The sequence below is a fragment of the Cryptotermes secundus genome, unplaced genomic scaffold (genome assembly GCF_002891405.2).
Source record: "Cryptotermes secundus unplaced genomic scaffold, Csec_1.0 scaffold540, whole genome shotgun sequence".
NCBI classification, from domain to species: domain Eukaryota; kingdom Metazoa; phylum Arthropoda; class Insecta; order Blattodea; family Kalotermitidae; genus Cryptotermes; species Cryptotermes secundus.
In genome coordinates, this window is record NW_019742447.1 from 907,828 (window position 1) to 921,090 (window position 13,263).

Below are 13,263 nucleotides of genomic sequence, written 5' to 3' on the forward strand. Positions count from 1 at the left end.
CATACCATTCAAAGATCAAATTAATAAAATCAATATTTGTGTTGTGCAGAAAGCTAATATAATGTCACAATTTTTTCTGTGCTCTTTCCTGGACTAATGAGTTGATATACATGTATGTAGCTAACCATTAATAGAAGCTGTATTCTGAAGTGAAGTAATAATACATTAACAAACATTTTTGTCCTGTGGTCACACTCAACACATTATGTTCTAAGCAAACATTCATTTAGCGTAGCCGCGTATAGGCCTACCTATAATTCACTGCAGTACGTACAATAATATTGAAGTCAGTGCTCCTCCGTCGTAGCCGACATCTCTAAACCCTTATGTACTCCGCTCGTACTTAACAACATAGATGTGTTATACTCGGAGATGAAAAGGTTCAGAAAATGCTTATGACCACTGCACACAGTTAAATAAAAACCACTATAATACGTGTATTTTCATTCCTTTTCGTAGCTAACAAAATATTTCACACTTACAGAGGTTTTCCAGTTACTGTATACTCTAATAACTGCGTTATGCTCAAACGGAAAGCGGTGTTGCCGTCCATACCGCTCCTTTATCTAAATATTTGTCTTTTTTTTTCTTTCAGTTTCTTTAATAACGCTTTCTCAACTGCATAAATTAAATGGTGTAGATTTGTGAAAGATTAACCGTGAAGGATGTGAAAGGAAGAGGTCGGGACCTACTTGTCTGGAGGGAAGAAAGTAAACCAAAAAACTCTCAGTCACCATATCCTGACTTGAGGCTGAGAACCGAAATTGTAACCTCCGAGTATGAAGCTATGTGCAACAACGACTTTAGTGAGTCAACAGACCATACAACGTAGAGGAAACTGAGACAATAATTTACACACAATAAGTCCACGAAGGAAGTGAATAAATTTATATGTAGACTTCTTGAGTAGCTACCAGCCGCTAAGATACTCAAGAATATCCCAACATTTTATGTAACCTTGGAGTTCACTGCCGTGTTCAAAAGAGCTTACCATTGGTCCTTATCCTGAGCAAGATGTATTGCAGCCTCCTTCTCTAAAATCCATTTAAATATTATCCTCTCACCTATAACTTGGTCTTCCTAGTGGTCTCTTTCTTTCTGGCTTTCCCATTAAGACCATGTACACGTGCCTCTTCCCTTCCTAGCGTGCTACATGCCCTAGCCATCTCATCCTAACTGGAATTAACAATACATGCGAAACTGAAAGGGAGCTGTAACAGTAAATGAAGTTCACAATGTCACCGCAGTGTAAATGGGGTACACCAGAACATGCGAGCCCCCGTTGCACTCCTTGCTAACAAAACCCGAATATTCAATATCGCTTATATCAACATCACCCACTTCAGACGGCCCTATCTAATCCCAACCACGACCTCTCTTCACCACGAAGTTCCCTCAATATTATCCTCCCGCCTCATTCTCGGTCGTCCAACTGACAGTTTTCCGAATTGTTCTCCCCTCCAGAATGTTCAGTGCGTCACCGCCTACATCAAGTGTCAAGTCAAGGTAATGCTTCAATCCTCGGTATCAGGGATCGGAAACCAATAACCCTGCGCGGGTGATCGATGCTCGATGATGATTTGAGATTCTAAGTACCACACCATAACGACATATAGAGGTCATGACGGTACAGCTCCGCGCATTCTCTTGGCTGAAATGACCGTTCAGCTTCATGATCCAACCGCCATTCCCCGAGAAAAGGGCCAACTGCACCTCTGGAGAGGAGGAGAGACAGTGTGGGCGTCGTAGCGACGGAAATCTAAATTAATTGTAACACTACGTTTTAAAAATGTAATCTTAGATAATTCATAACTTGTACTCCCCTCCAAGTATAATTAGAATGATCAAGTCAAGGAGGATGAGGTGGGCAGGTCATGTAGCACGAATGGGGAGACGATGAATGAGTATAGGATACTGGTGGGAAAGCCAGAAGGAAAGAGTCCACACGGAAGACCAAGGCGTAGGTGGGTGGACAATATTAGAATGGATCTTAGAGAGATAGGATGGGATGGTATGGATTGGATAGATCTGGCTCAGGATAGGGACCAATGGAGGACTCTTGTGAACGCGGTAATGAACCTTCGGGTTCCATAAAATGCTGGGAAATTCTTGAGTGGCTGCCGAATTGGCGGCTCCTCCAGAAGGGTTCAGCTCCATGAGTAAGTAAGTAAGTAATCTTAGATGTCTACAAGCCGGAAGGTCGCGGGTTCCATTCCCGATGAGCCGTATTATGGCCCTGGGGTCGACTCAGCCTCTAACAGAAATGACTTCCAGGAATCTTCCTGAGGGTAATGGGCAGCCAGTGCGTAAGGCTACCAACCTCACCGCCACCCGTGAGCCGATTGTCTAGCAGATATGTGAGCCTGGACGTCTCACAACCCTATGGGCGTCCACGGCCTGTTACAGGGATAGTTTTACCTTTCTACCTTAATATAAAGGAGCTTCTCAATTTGAAAGAGTTACAAAGCATATGGGTACAATAAAATGGGAAGATGATTATCAGTGGCATACCCATATAAAGATCTGAGAGTAGGAGGTCATGGTCTATTTCAAGGTAGACCTTCCTATCCTAACATTTGCATAGAGAAATGAGAAGGGGGGGGACACGTGAAATGTTAGTCAAGATTGCAGATAGTCCTGCTAAATTCGTAGCAAGTGTCTCCCGAAAACAAGTAGGCTTATAAAGTGCCACCGCGTCACTCGCGTTTTCTGAAACAAATCTGATGATCGCATGTTGCGTTTCCCTTTATTCTTAATATATCTGAATCACTTACGTGACCATGAAAGAGAAATCTCTGAAGGCTGCTTAACGCAGAAGCGAAGCGGTGTCAGCTGGGAAGTGAACTTTACTTCATCCATCTAGTTAGACCTGTTCCAAGTCCTTGAATAATCTGCTCTCTGTGTGGGAGTCTCTGAATAAATTTTAGCAAGCTTTTTTTTTGTGTGACTGACACGATGTAGCACATTCATCCAAATTAGACACGTTGCTTCTGCCATTAGCGAAGTTACATGTTCCTACCACCCTGAGGTAAATTGCACTGCGTGTGGGATTAGTAGCTAATAGATACCATCATCATGCTTCGTGGACAATTATTTGTTCAATTGTCGAAGGCCCTGGGGTCGACTCAGCCACTAACAGAAATAAGTGCTACGAATCTTCCTGGGGGTAAAGGGCGGCCGCCGCGTAAGGCTGACAACCTAACCGCCATTTGTGAGCCGATTGTCTAGAAAATGTGGGAGCCTCGACGTCTCACAACACTATGGGCCTCCAAGGTTTATTACAGGGATAGCTTCTTTTACCTGGAAGGACTGAGGAAAATTACGAAAGCCCTCACGTCAGTCAGGACGGCCGATCTCCAGGTGCAGATTCATACCCGTGTTCTTCCGAATGCAAAGTTGGTGTGCAGATCATCTGACAATGATATTCGGTAAATACAGGGTGATTCAGAGAGATGGACACAATTTCAATTGGCTATATGTCCTGAATTATATGTTGCATTTGAATTCTGTAAATTACATTTGATTATACATACATGGAAGTTTATAGATGTTCAATGTTCCCCCCTCCGGCTGCATGGATAACATCTAGACGGTAGCTGAATTCGTCCCACACTCGATGACAAATATCTTGCGTCACTGAGTTCACCGCAGCTGTGATACGGTTTCTTAGGCCATTCAAATTTGTGGGAAGAGGTGGTACGTAAACTGCATCTTTCACGAATCCCCACAGGAAAAAGTCGCAGGGTGTGAGATCAGGAGACCTCGGTGGCCAGAACTGAAGTGCCAGGTCTTCACTCCCCATGCGACCTATCCATCGTTGAGGTAGAGATTCATTCAGGAAACGTTGAACATTCAGGTGCCAGTGGGGTGGAGCTCCGTCCTGCTGGAAAATGTAATCTCCTGAATCTTCATTCATTTGAAGAACAAGTCAGTTTTGCAGCATTCTAAGATACGTTACTCCAGTAACCGTGTTTTCATCAAACGATAAATGTCCATAAACCTCTGTTAACGATATTGCACAGAACACATTAACTTTCGGGCTGTCTCTCACATGTTCGAGTGTTACACGGTGATTTTGTAGCCCCATGTGCGAACATTGTGCCTGTTGACTTTCCCACTTAGGTGAAACGTAGCTTCGTCGCTAAAAATTACACGAGGCAGAAACAATTCATCTTCCATGTTTTTGAGCATACGGTCACAAAATTCTACATGCTTTACCTTACCGTTTGCGCGAAGAGCCTGTACCAGTTGTAGGTGGTATGGTTTGTACACTAACCGGCGCCTCAATACATGCCAGACAGTTGTATGCGACAGTCCAAGTTCTCTGCTAGCACTACGGGTTGACTTCATTGGGCTACGCTCAAAGCTCACTCAAATGAGCTCCACGTTCTCCTCCAATACATGCGATCGGCCCGGGCCTTTACCCTTATGCAGAGAGTCAGTTTCATCAATTGTTTATTTCAACGATAAATGCTCTTCCTCGTTGATGGTTGGATGTTAAACTTAGGACGAAATGATCGCTGCACCGCAGTCGCAGACTCACTTTTACTGAACTCACGAATGCAAAAAATCTTGTGTTGCATAGTAGCCATCTCGCTTACAACTGACGCGGTGCTGGAGTGCTCTAGTGGTAGTATTATAAACTTCACAACATCCTCTTTCAACTGTACTTTATAGAATTCAAATGCAACATGTAGTTCAGGAAATATAGCCAATTGAAATTGTGTCCATTTTTCTGAATCACGCTGTATAAAGTAATAACAAAAACAGGTTGGAAGTAGTTCAGAATTAGGTAAAGTATCATAACCAGGGCTAGGAGTTTGATGACATGTCATCTTTTTTCCCTGTATCCTATGCGATGCTCTTAAATATACAAATCTCGGATATGAGCTGCTGGTTACAGAAATGTAAATTTTATAGGTAGTTTTTTTTTGTCATTTTTTGACATTTTTATGTTTAAGGTTATTTTTTCATTTTGGGGGTAATTTTTTTGTAAATTTTTGGACTTTTAAGGGTATTTCTTGTCATTTTTGGCCATTTTAGGGAATTTTTCTTCATATGTTTTCTGAACTGTGAATAACATAGAAGCGAAGTATTCTTTCTTTTCTCCTTTAGGTCATTTTTCTGGATTTTTTCGGTCATTTTATAGGTCATTTTTTAAATACTTTCAGGTCATCAAAATCCGGGCCCTGATCATAACCGTACCAAGAGTTCCGCACTCTACTTCGCAGGTCGTACCGAAAGTCATGAGCAACTTTTTTTGCATGGAACCTGGGAAAAGGAGACGAAAGAGAGTATGGTGGTAGGTGGAACCAGCTGTTGTGTTAACCTTGAGTGTCTTGTGACGTCAATAGCTTGCATCACGTGACCAGTATCACTCCTAACAAAATGGCCGACAACGATGTCGTTTCGTCAGCGTGCTGTCATCGAATTTCTTGTGAAAGAGGAAATTCCTGGTGCAGAAATTCACCGGAGACTTCAGCGTCCTTATGGAAGTGTGTGCTTGGGTGCGAGCAGTGTTCGAAGATGAGTGAAACATTTTAAAGATCGGAACACCAGCATCGAACATGAGCCTCGGAGCGGTCGTCCTCTAACAGTCTCAACTGAACGCAGCAAGGAAATAGTGGATGAGATCATTCAAGATGACAGGCGTGTGACTGTGGATACAATAGCCCGAAAACTTAGAATAGGGCACAGTGCAGTATAGGAGATGATTGAAAGCGTGGGCTCGTTGGGTCCTGCGGTTACTAACCGAAGACCACAGAGGTCAGCGAAAAGCTGTCACCTCAGAACTGCTGCAGAGATATCGACACGATGGTGATGATTTTTTGCTCTGTATTGTGACAGGTGACGAAAGCTGGTTTCACCATTTCGAGCCTGAAATGAAACGGCAGAGTATGGAATGGCACCATTTGCATTCTCCATCAAAAATGAAGGCAAAGACAGTGCCATCAGCTGCGAAGGTGATGGGCACAGTCTTCTGGGATGTAGAGGGGTTTATCCTGGCCGAATTCCTGGAACCTGGGCAAACCATCAATGCTGCTCGTTATGTCCAGACGCTGCACAAGCTCCGTCGTGCATTGCGCGATAAACGTCCGGGACGAAACATCATCCTGCATGACAACGCTCGCCCCCACGCCGCTCGCCTCACATTGGAAGCAATTGCAAAGATGGGGTGGGAAGTTCTTCCACACCCCTCATATAGCCCTGATCTGGCACCCTCCGACTACCGTCTTTTCGGATTTGTGAAGGATCAGCTGCGTGGACAACGTTTTGAGACAAGGGAGGCAATTCAGAAAGCAGTGCGTCAGTGTCTTCGGGTAGCTGGAACGGAATTTTACAGAAGGGGAATTTTCAAACTCCCAGAACGCTGGGAGAAATGTGTACAAAGAAGTGGCGATTATGTCGAAAAATAAAGAATTTATGTGGTGTATTTGGTTTGTCAATAATAAAACATGTTAGTTCACAAAAAATTGTTGCTCATGACTTTCAGTACGGGCCTCGTAATTACATGTACATAAAAATAACTGCAGGCTGTTGCAGAATATTTATGATCCAAAGTCAGAAATTCAAGTTAAAATGCTCTCTGCCTTTTTACTAAGCTGTACAAATTTTCGTTACCTTGACTTTCCTTCTTTTTTTGTTTATTTTTAGTCTTTTTCAGCAGTCCATATTTGTATATATTTATGGGGTTTAGTTCCTTCCACTCGTGACTGGAATGTTGCTATTCAGATACAGCACATTTCAGTAGAATATTTTAGGATAAACGCTTGATTTTCGTCCCCACAATTTCAATTTATTATAGTTAATTCTAGATTAATCCTTACTGTAAATACGCGTATTTTGGGGTATAAAATGTTCCATCAAAGACGTTCCCTTTAATCAATATGCAGGTACACGTAGGATCTGTATAGTTTAAATTTTGAAATAAGTTAATACTGCACTGATTTGTGTGTTTAAAATTACATGCTTGGAAGGAACCCGGAAACTTTCACTGAAACAAAATTATGACGTTCAAAAAGGGCTTGTGGTCAGCTACGCCCTAAGGTGTTCTGGTTGACACGGGCAGTGTACACTAATGCTAAATTCTGATGAATATAAAAAACAAACTCCGTGACCTTTAGTCCGCAAGCGAACTATACCGACCGAGCGACCGCCACTTGTCGGCGAAGTTAGTGCCAGATCTGGATGAATAGCAAATTAATTTCAAATTAAAATGTCTGTATTCATAAATTCGTCATGGAAAGCTGCATTGAGAAAACTGTGCACATTTTGTTTCCCTCCCTTTCCCCTGCACATCACCACACCGACGACTTCACACCTGAGTGATCAAGATACTACCCGAGATAACATGCACTCCATCCTGCAGGGGTGTTCAGATAACAAAACTACCCTTTAAGCCATTCTTACTTCTCCATAAAATGCACTACTACAATTAAAGAAAATAAAATGAAATCAAATTCCAGACTTTTATGGAAATATAAGTTCTGTGAAACCTATTCCACGAGTAGACTACTTATTATTATCATTTCTTTACTAAATCCGCTAAACAGAGTTTTTCTTGAGAAGCTTATACGAGTAGTTGGTCTTCTGGTCAACATATTTATACTTCTACGGAATCCAAACGTTTATCTCCCGTCACTGGGCCCTATCTTGAAACGGTTGGATATCGACCACGCCAAAAAACCGAATAACCCATTTTTAATGCTGTCGAATTTTACTATGATCATTTTTGGAATATTATTGGTTCGAAGCCAAGTATGCATCTGTGTCTGTCTGTTTGATCATCATATACTCTACACAGTGATTCACTCGGAGGAGGCCCCGAAATAATAATTATAATTCACACAATAATTTACCAATGAAAATGAGACATGGCGAGTACATACCTTGGCATACGTCGAAATAATTGGGTTCTGAAAATTTTTCTCTCTACCTGGAGAAACAGACCTAAAGTTTCTCCAAGTTCGCGAATGTTGCAGCCAGTATGGCAAGAGGGATTGCAGCAATTTCACCGTGTCTCCAAAATATGATCGGAAAGCATCATCCCTCACTTTATCGCCTGACACATGAAACGTGTAAAGAACAGTGTGATACACAGCACATGACAATAGAAACAGCAGCAGGAACACGGGTGAAGGAACCGCAGAGGTAGGAATTTCGTAGAACAACTCAAAATTTGCAGACAAACAGCTAAAAGCTTAGAAGAATAAGGAGAAAGCAACCAAGTAGCTAACTCTTTCCGAGCATGCTGACAAACCTTTTACAAAATTCGGATCAAACGCCATGGATGCATTTTCAAGAGGTGTTATTACATGCGATACTGTCTGTAACAAGTGGACCCTCACCTCCACAGTAGCCACCAATTCCAGCAAATTCTTACCATCCACTCTCTACTGCATTTATTCTTTCCGTAGCAATACTACGTGCTTATACTGAAGAAGCCAGCAAAAAGTTCTATGATGAAACGTGTGTGAGCACAGGCCAATTACCAGGTTCAACAATACGAACCACTCTTCCTCGAAACGGTAATTTAATAAAAGTAAGGAAGGTGCCTCGGGTGATAACGCTTCTGTCTTGTATTGGGGAGATGCTCGGTTCAAATCTCGGTCGGTACACTGTCCTCCTGCCTGACAGTACTGAAAAGATCAGACCCTATATCAAATATTGCCCTGACTTTGGGAAGTTTTAAAACCAAGGATACTGTAGCATGTGGATCTGTTGCTGGGCAACGTCAGCGAGATAAGCAAATACACAAGAGCAATTACTTCACAAACAAACACGTTCCCACGGCAACAGTTGAACTACAGCAGTAAGAGGTGGTATTTTCCATGCGGTCCGTGCTGAGATGTTATAATCAAGATAGTTAATTGAGTCAATCAGTGAAGAGAAGAGTAGAAGGTTGGGGTGAGAGGGCTGCCAGCCTGGGAGTTAAGACAGTTGTGGGATTTTCGCCAGCCGGTAAGAACGTAAGCAGAGGACATTGTTAGGATCCGTTACCAGGAAGAGACTAATGAAGAAACAGGAGACTTCACGTGGCTGCAGTTACAGTGATATTTGGAGTGTGTAGATCAGTAAGCCTGTTACAGTTTCATGTACTTAAGAGCTGTGTGTATAAGTGTTCAATAAATCCAATTACCAATCCAACCCCGTCTCTACTCACTTATACACGTGACAATATTAAATTGTCATAAACTAATCGCCTTATTTGTATCTGTCCAATGAATACATCGTTCAACTTCTGTAACAGAAAGTGCCTGTCCATTCGAATAGGCAGATGTGACACTGCACTAAATGAGGCAGCAGCTGATGATGAGGATGATAAACGCTCACGGTTTCGAATTTTGGCCATATAAGGCGCTGCTTACGCGTGTTAATGACGATAATTTTCCTTGGTGCCCTATTCTCTCAGTTTCATTGTTGTAGCACGAGGTTTGAACTTGGAAATAAGTCTAACAAACCCCAAATAGAAATAATGGCGAAGTTATGTGAGACCTCTGGTTTTCACGGTGGTCAACACTGCTATGGGCCTAGAATCTTCGGGGTACTGCATCACGTCGAATTGGTGAATGCTGCCGACATTTCGGGGGGAATTTCAGGGTCGAATTGGACTGGATTGGCCGCATGTTAATATTCTTAACGTCATATCTGGTAAACGTCCGACACAGAAGCTGGTATTTTCAGTGAAAAGAAAATGTTAATACGAGTAAATAGCCCCTGCAGGTACGCAGAATTTCATGTCACTGAATTCGAACGACACCCTGTCTATAATTCTCCTTCACTCCTTGCACTCGTAGGCTGCAACGCGACACTGAGGTCTAGCATGTCTGCATTGGCGAAAACAACGTGAAGTTGTGTCGACGATAGAAACGAGTTAAATTTTGACCTACGATTGTATGTAGCAAAATACCAACCTACTGGAACAAGGAGTAAGCCGGGATAGCGTAGTCGGTATAGCGACCGGCTATTGGGGTCGGAGTTCGAGTCCCGGTAGAATCAAGAATTTTCTCTTCTTCATGTCGTCTAGACCGGCTCTGGGGCCCGCCCACTCTGCCTCCTGGCCCATACCGGGGGCTCTTTCCTTGGTGGTAAAACGGTAGGAGCGTGAAGCTAACAACTCATCTCCAACTAGTGCCGAGGTCAAGAAAATGTGGATCTATACATCCACTCCCTCATTACAGACGTCAGTATCAAAGACATGGTAATTACAGCGTCCGGACGTCCTGCGGCGTATGGAATCTTGAAACACGCTAAAAATGGTTTAGTGGTTCGAATCTTACCGGGTGCTCAACGCTGGGGATATCTGCATTATGCTGCAGTGTTACAAGCAAAGGCCCTGAGATGGAGGAATTGTCACTCGAATGAGACCTGCTGAATTTCCAAAGCACTGTTTCAAAATGAATTACGGGTCCGAGCAGGCCTGAGTGCCCGGAGAAAGTTGGAAAATGGGCGTACTAAGGATGTTATTCACTGAAAGTTCTGAGAGGTGGAAAGAATATCATACAGTAGAAAACGTATCTTTGTGTTTCTCTTCAACGTTATGCTGCCAACATTACGTACATGGTTGCGGTGTGAAATTCTGAGGTGGGAGAAACAATGGCACCATTCAATGCAGGGACCTAAGTTTCGTATGGTGACATAGGTAAAAAAGGAAAATTTATCCCTGTATTTAACTAATTAAGCACTACGCCATGGAGGCGTAGGGGAGAGTGGATATATAGATCCACATTTTCTTGACCTCGGCACTAGCTGGAGGTGAGTGGTCAGCTTCACGCCCCTGCCGTTTTACCCCTAGGGAAAGACTCCCGGTACCTATTGGACAGAAAGTTGCGAGAACCCCAGAGCCGGTCTGGACGACGCAGAGAAAATTCTTCGCCCTACCGGAATTCGAACTCCGGCCCCTCGGCCGTCCAGCCAGTAGCCAGTCGCTATACCGACTACGCTATCCCGTAAGGTGACATACTCGTACTTTGGGAAATAGGCGCACCTCTATATATTCTTGGAAGATGTAAAATTATATGGCGACTGAGCGAAATATTTTGATACCAAGGCGATGACTGGTGTAGGCGTACTGTAAGCTGGAGGTTTAGATGTTTATTTAAAAGAGTATGAAGCTTCTCTCATAAATTTGGCTCTTCTTCTCAACAGAAAGATTCGGAAATTTCATACATGACATGGGCACCATTTTGCTACGATACCAGATTACTGCACACCCCGCCAGCTGCCGTTTAGGCCCTCAAGTCTGATAAATACATAATTTCACACTGTGGTCTGCTGGGTTATGGCACCGTACAGTCTGGTAGGTTGGTATCAACTAGTCGGGGGAAAATACTGCCTCCGTGTTCTACCCTGAAAATGGAGGCAATATTGGAACCCACGTGTCAGACTACACGGTGTCATAACCCAGAAGACCACAACAGCTCCTGTATCAGGATGATGAAGGCAAACTCTACACAGCAATTTCGGCACTAGATGGAGATGATCCATATAGATCCACGCTCAAGCCGCTTTACCATCGCTACCAACTGGCTAGGAAACTGAGCACGTCTAGCTCCCAGCGCCCAGTCAGGACGTGGCGGTGAAGGGAAAAATTGTGGCTGTTGCCGGGAATCGAACCACAGTCTACCAGCTGGTAACCAGACGTTTCCTTGTCTGAGTTAGTCCAACTCACTGTGATAATTATTATTAACTTTCACTCGGTCTCTGGAAGCATGCCCATCAGGCGAGACATGTCATTCCATTTATTCTATCACCCTGTCATTTCATGAGTCGTTGGAAGTGAGGGGGGGGGTTGGCAGCAACTGCCTCTGCCTTCAATACCGGAATGTCAAGGGGCGTCCAATCTGTAACTGCTGCGTCTCAGAAACTCGACAACCGCGGATGTTTTCATCTATTTTCGCGATGGAACTTGATATTGCCGTTCATTAAGACAAGAATGGTAACAAAGATGAAAGCCCTGTCCCTGTGCTGACGGATGCGTTAACATTAGCCCCACATTTCCCGAAATCAAGATTAGGCCTACTCACCACCGTTGGGGTCGTAGTTGGACTGCGGAGCGATGCACATGTCGTTATCCGGTGCGAACTTGGTGCAATTGAACATTTCCGGCCAGGGGTATCCATACATCTTCATGCGACCCTCACAGCCTTGCTTCACTTTCTCGCAGAGGCTGCGACACGGATAAATGGGCCGATCCAGACAAACAGGACTGAAGAGCGAGCACAGAAACAGCTGAATGTCAGGGTGGCAGCGGATGTTGTTAAGGGCCACCCACGAGCTTGCCTGATGGGAGACTTCAGCCATCGTGTCATGGTCCAGCAGATTGGGAAGGCGCATCTTGTTGTAGCCTATCCCGTGGCACAAACTCATGTTGCGGGGTATGTCCACACAGGTGGGCTGCGTTGGGCGACTCCCGGACAACCCCCACGTCTCAAAGTAGCCCCGGGCCCCTGACAGCACCAGGGCGACAAGTAACACGCTGGCTGGAGCCATCGTCCTCCTACGATGGCCGTTTCGCATACAACTGCTCTGGTGTAGTGCCTGCCTGCCTGCTAGGAGTGGATTGCCTTGAGTTTGGGTCTACTTACGACCCCACCAGCGAGCCCGTGGTCTCGCCACATACACATCCCACCATCCTCCACACCGACGAAACCAACTCTGACTGAGGGACCACAATGATTATCAGACTGTTACTCACTCAATTAGCAGCAGACAGCCTCCGCAACCCCGCCACGAGCCCACGTGACTTGGAAGGAACCAATCGCGATCGTGGGTTGTCCACGTGGGGCCGCACACCGCCCATGCGCCACCCATTATAATATCCCTGCTACTTAATTTCCACGTGAAATTCCCTGGCGGACTATTTAGCTATCACCCACTCGACATGACAAATGTTCTTTCGTTTAGCGGGATACAGTCCACTAAAAAACACTGTGTCCTCAAACTCGCGGTCATGTCACAGCTTCCTCCGTCTCTCCACCACAAAGTATGGTGAGAGGGATATTGCACCCGTGCTAACGCCACAGCGTGAAGTTCTGGAAGCACACGTAAAGCTTCTCATTGCTAGGTACAAAACAATTATTCACTGTGGAAATGACTGAGAGGCCAGTGATGACAATCTTTGACTCGCATTCAATCAGTTGTAACCCGAAGCAGCTGTTTCTTTTGTCCAGCTCTAGACAGCAGCACAGACAAATAAGAAAAAATTAAAAGGTGTTTCTTTACCTCTATTCATTGCTTGGGGACACACGGTAGCGTAGTTGG

The 13,263-nt window shown here is 44.3% G+C and overlaps 1 protein-coding gene across 2 annotated transcripts in view; it reads right to left on the reverse strand.

Moving 5' to 3' along the window:
• Nucleotides 1–12,660, reverse strand: part of LOC111873202 (secreted frizzled-related protein 5) — a 71,969-nt gene extending 59,309 nt beyond the window's left edge. For both annotated transcript variants that reach the window (XM_023867715.2, XM_023867714.2), the window contains exon 1: nt 12,027–12,660. In XM_023867715.2, the coding sequence (XP_023723483.1) occupies nt 12,027–12,519 (493 nt within the window). In that variant the 5' untranslated portion in view covers nt 12,520–12,660. The remainder of the gene's footprint in view (nt 1–12,026) is intronic.
• Nucleotides 12,661–13,263: the final 603 nt, after the last annotated feature.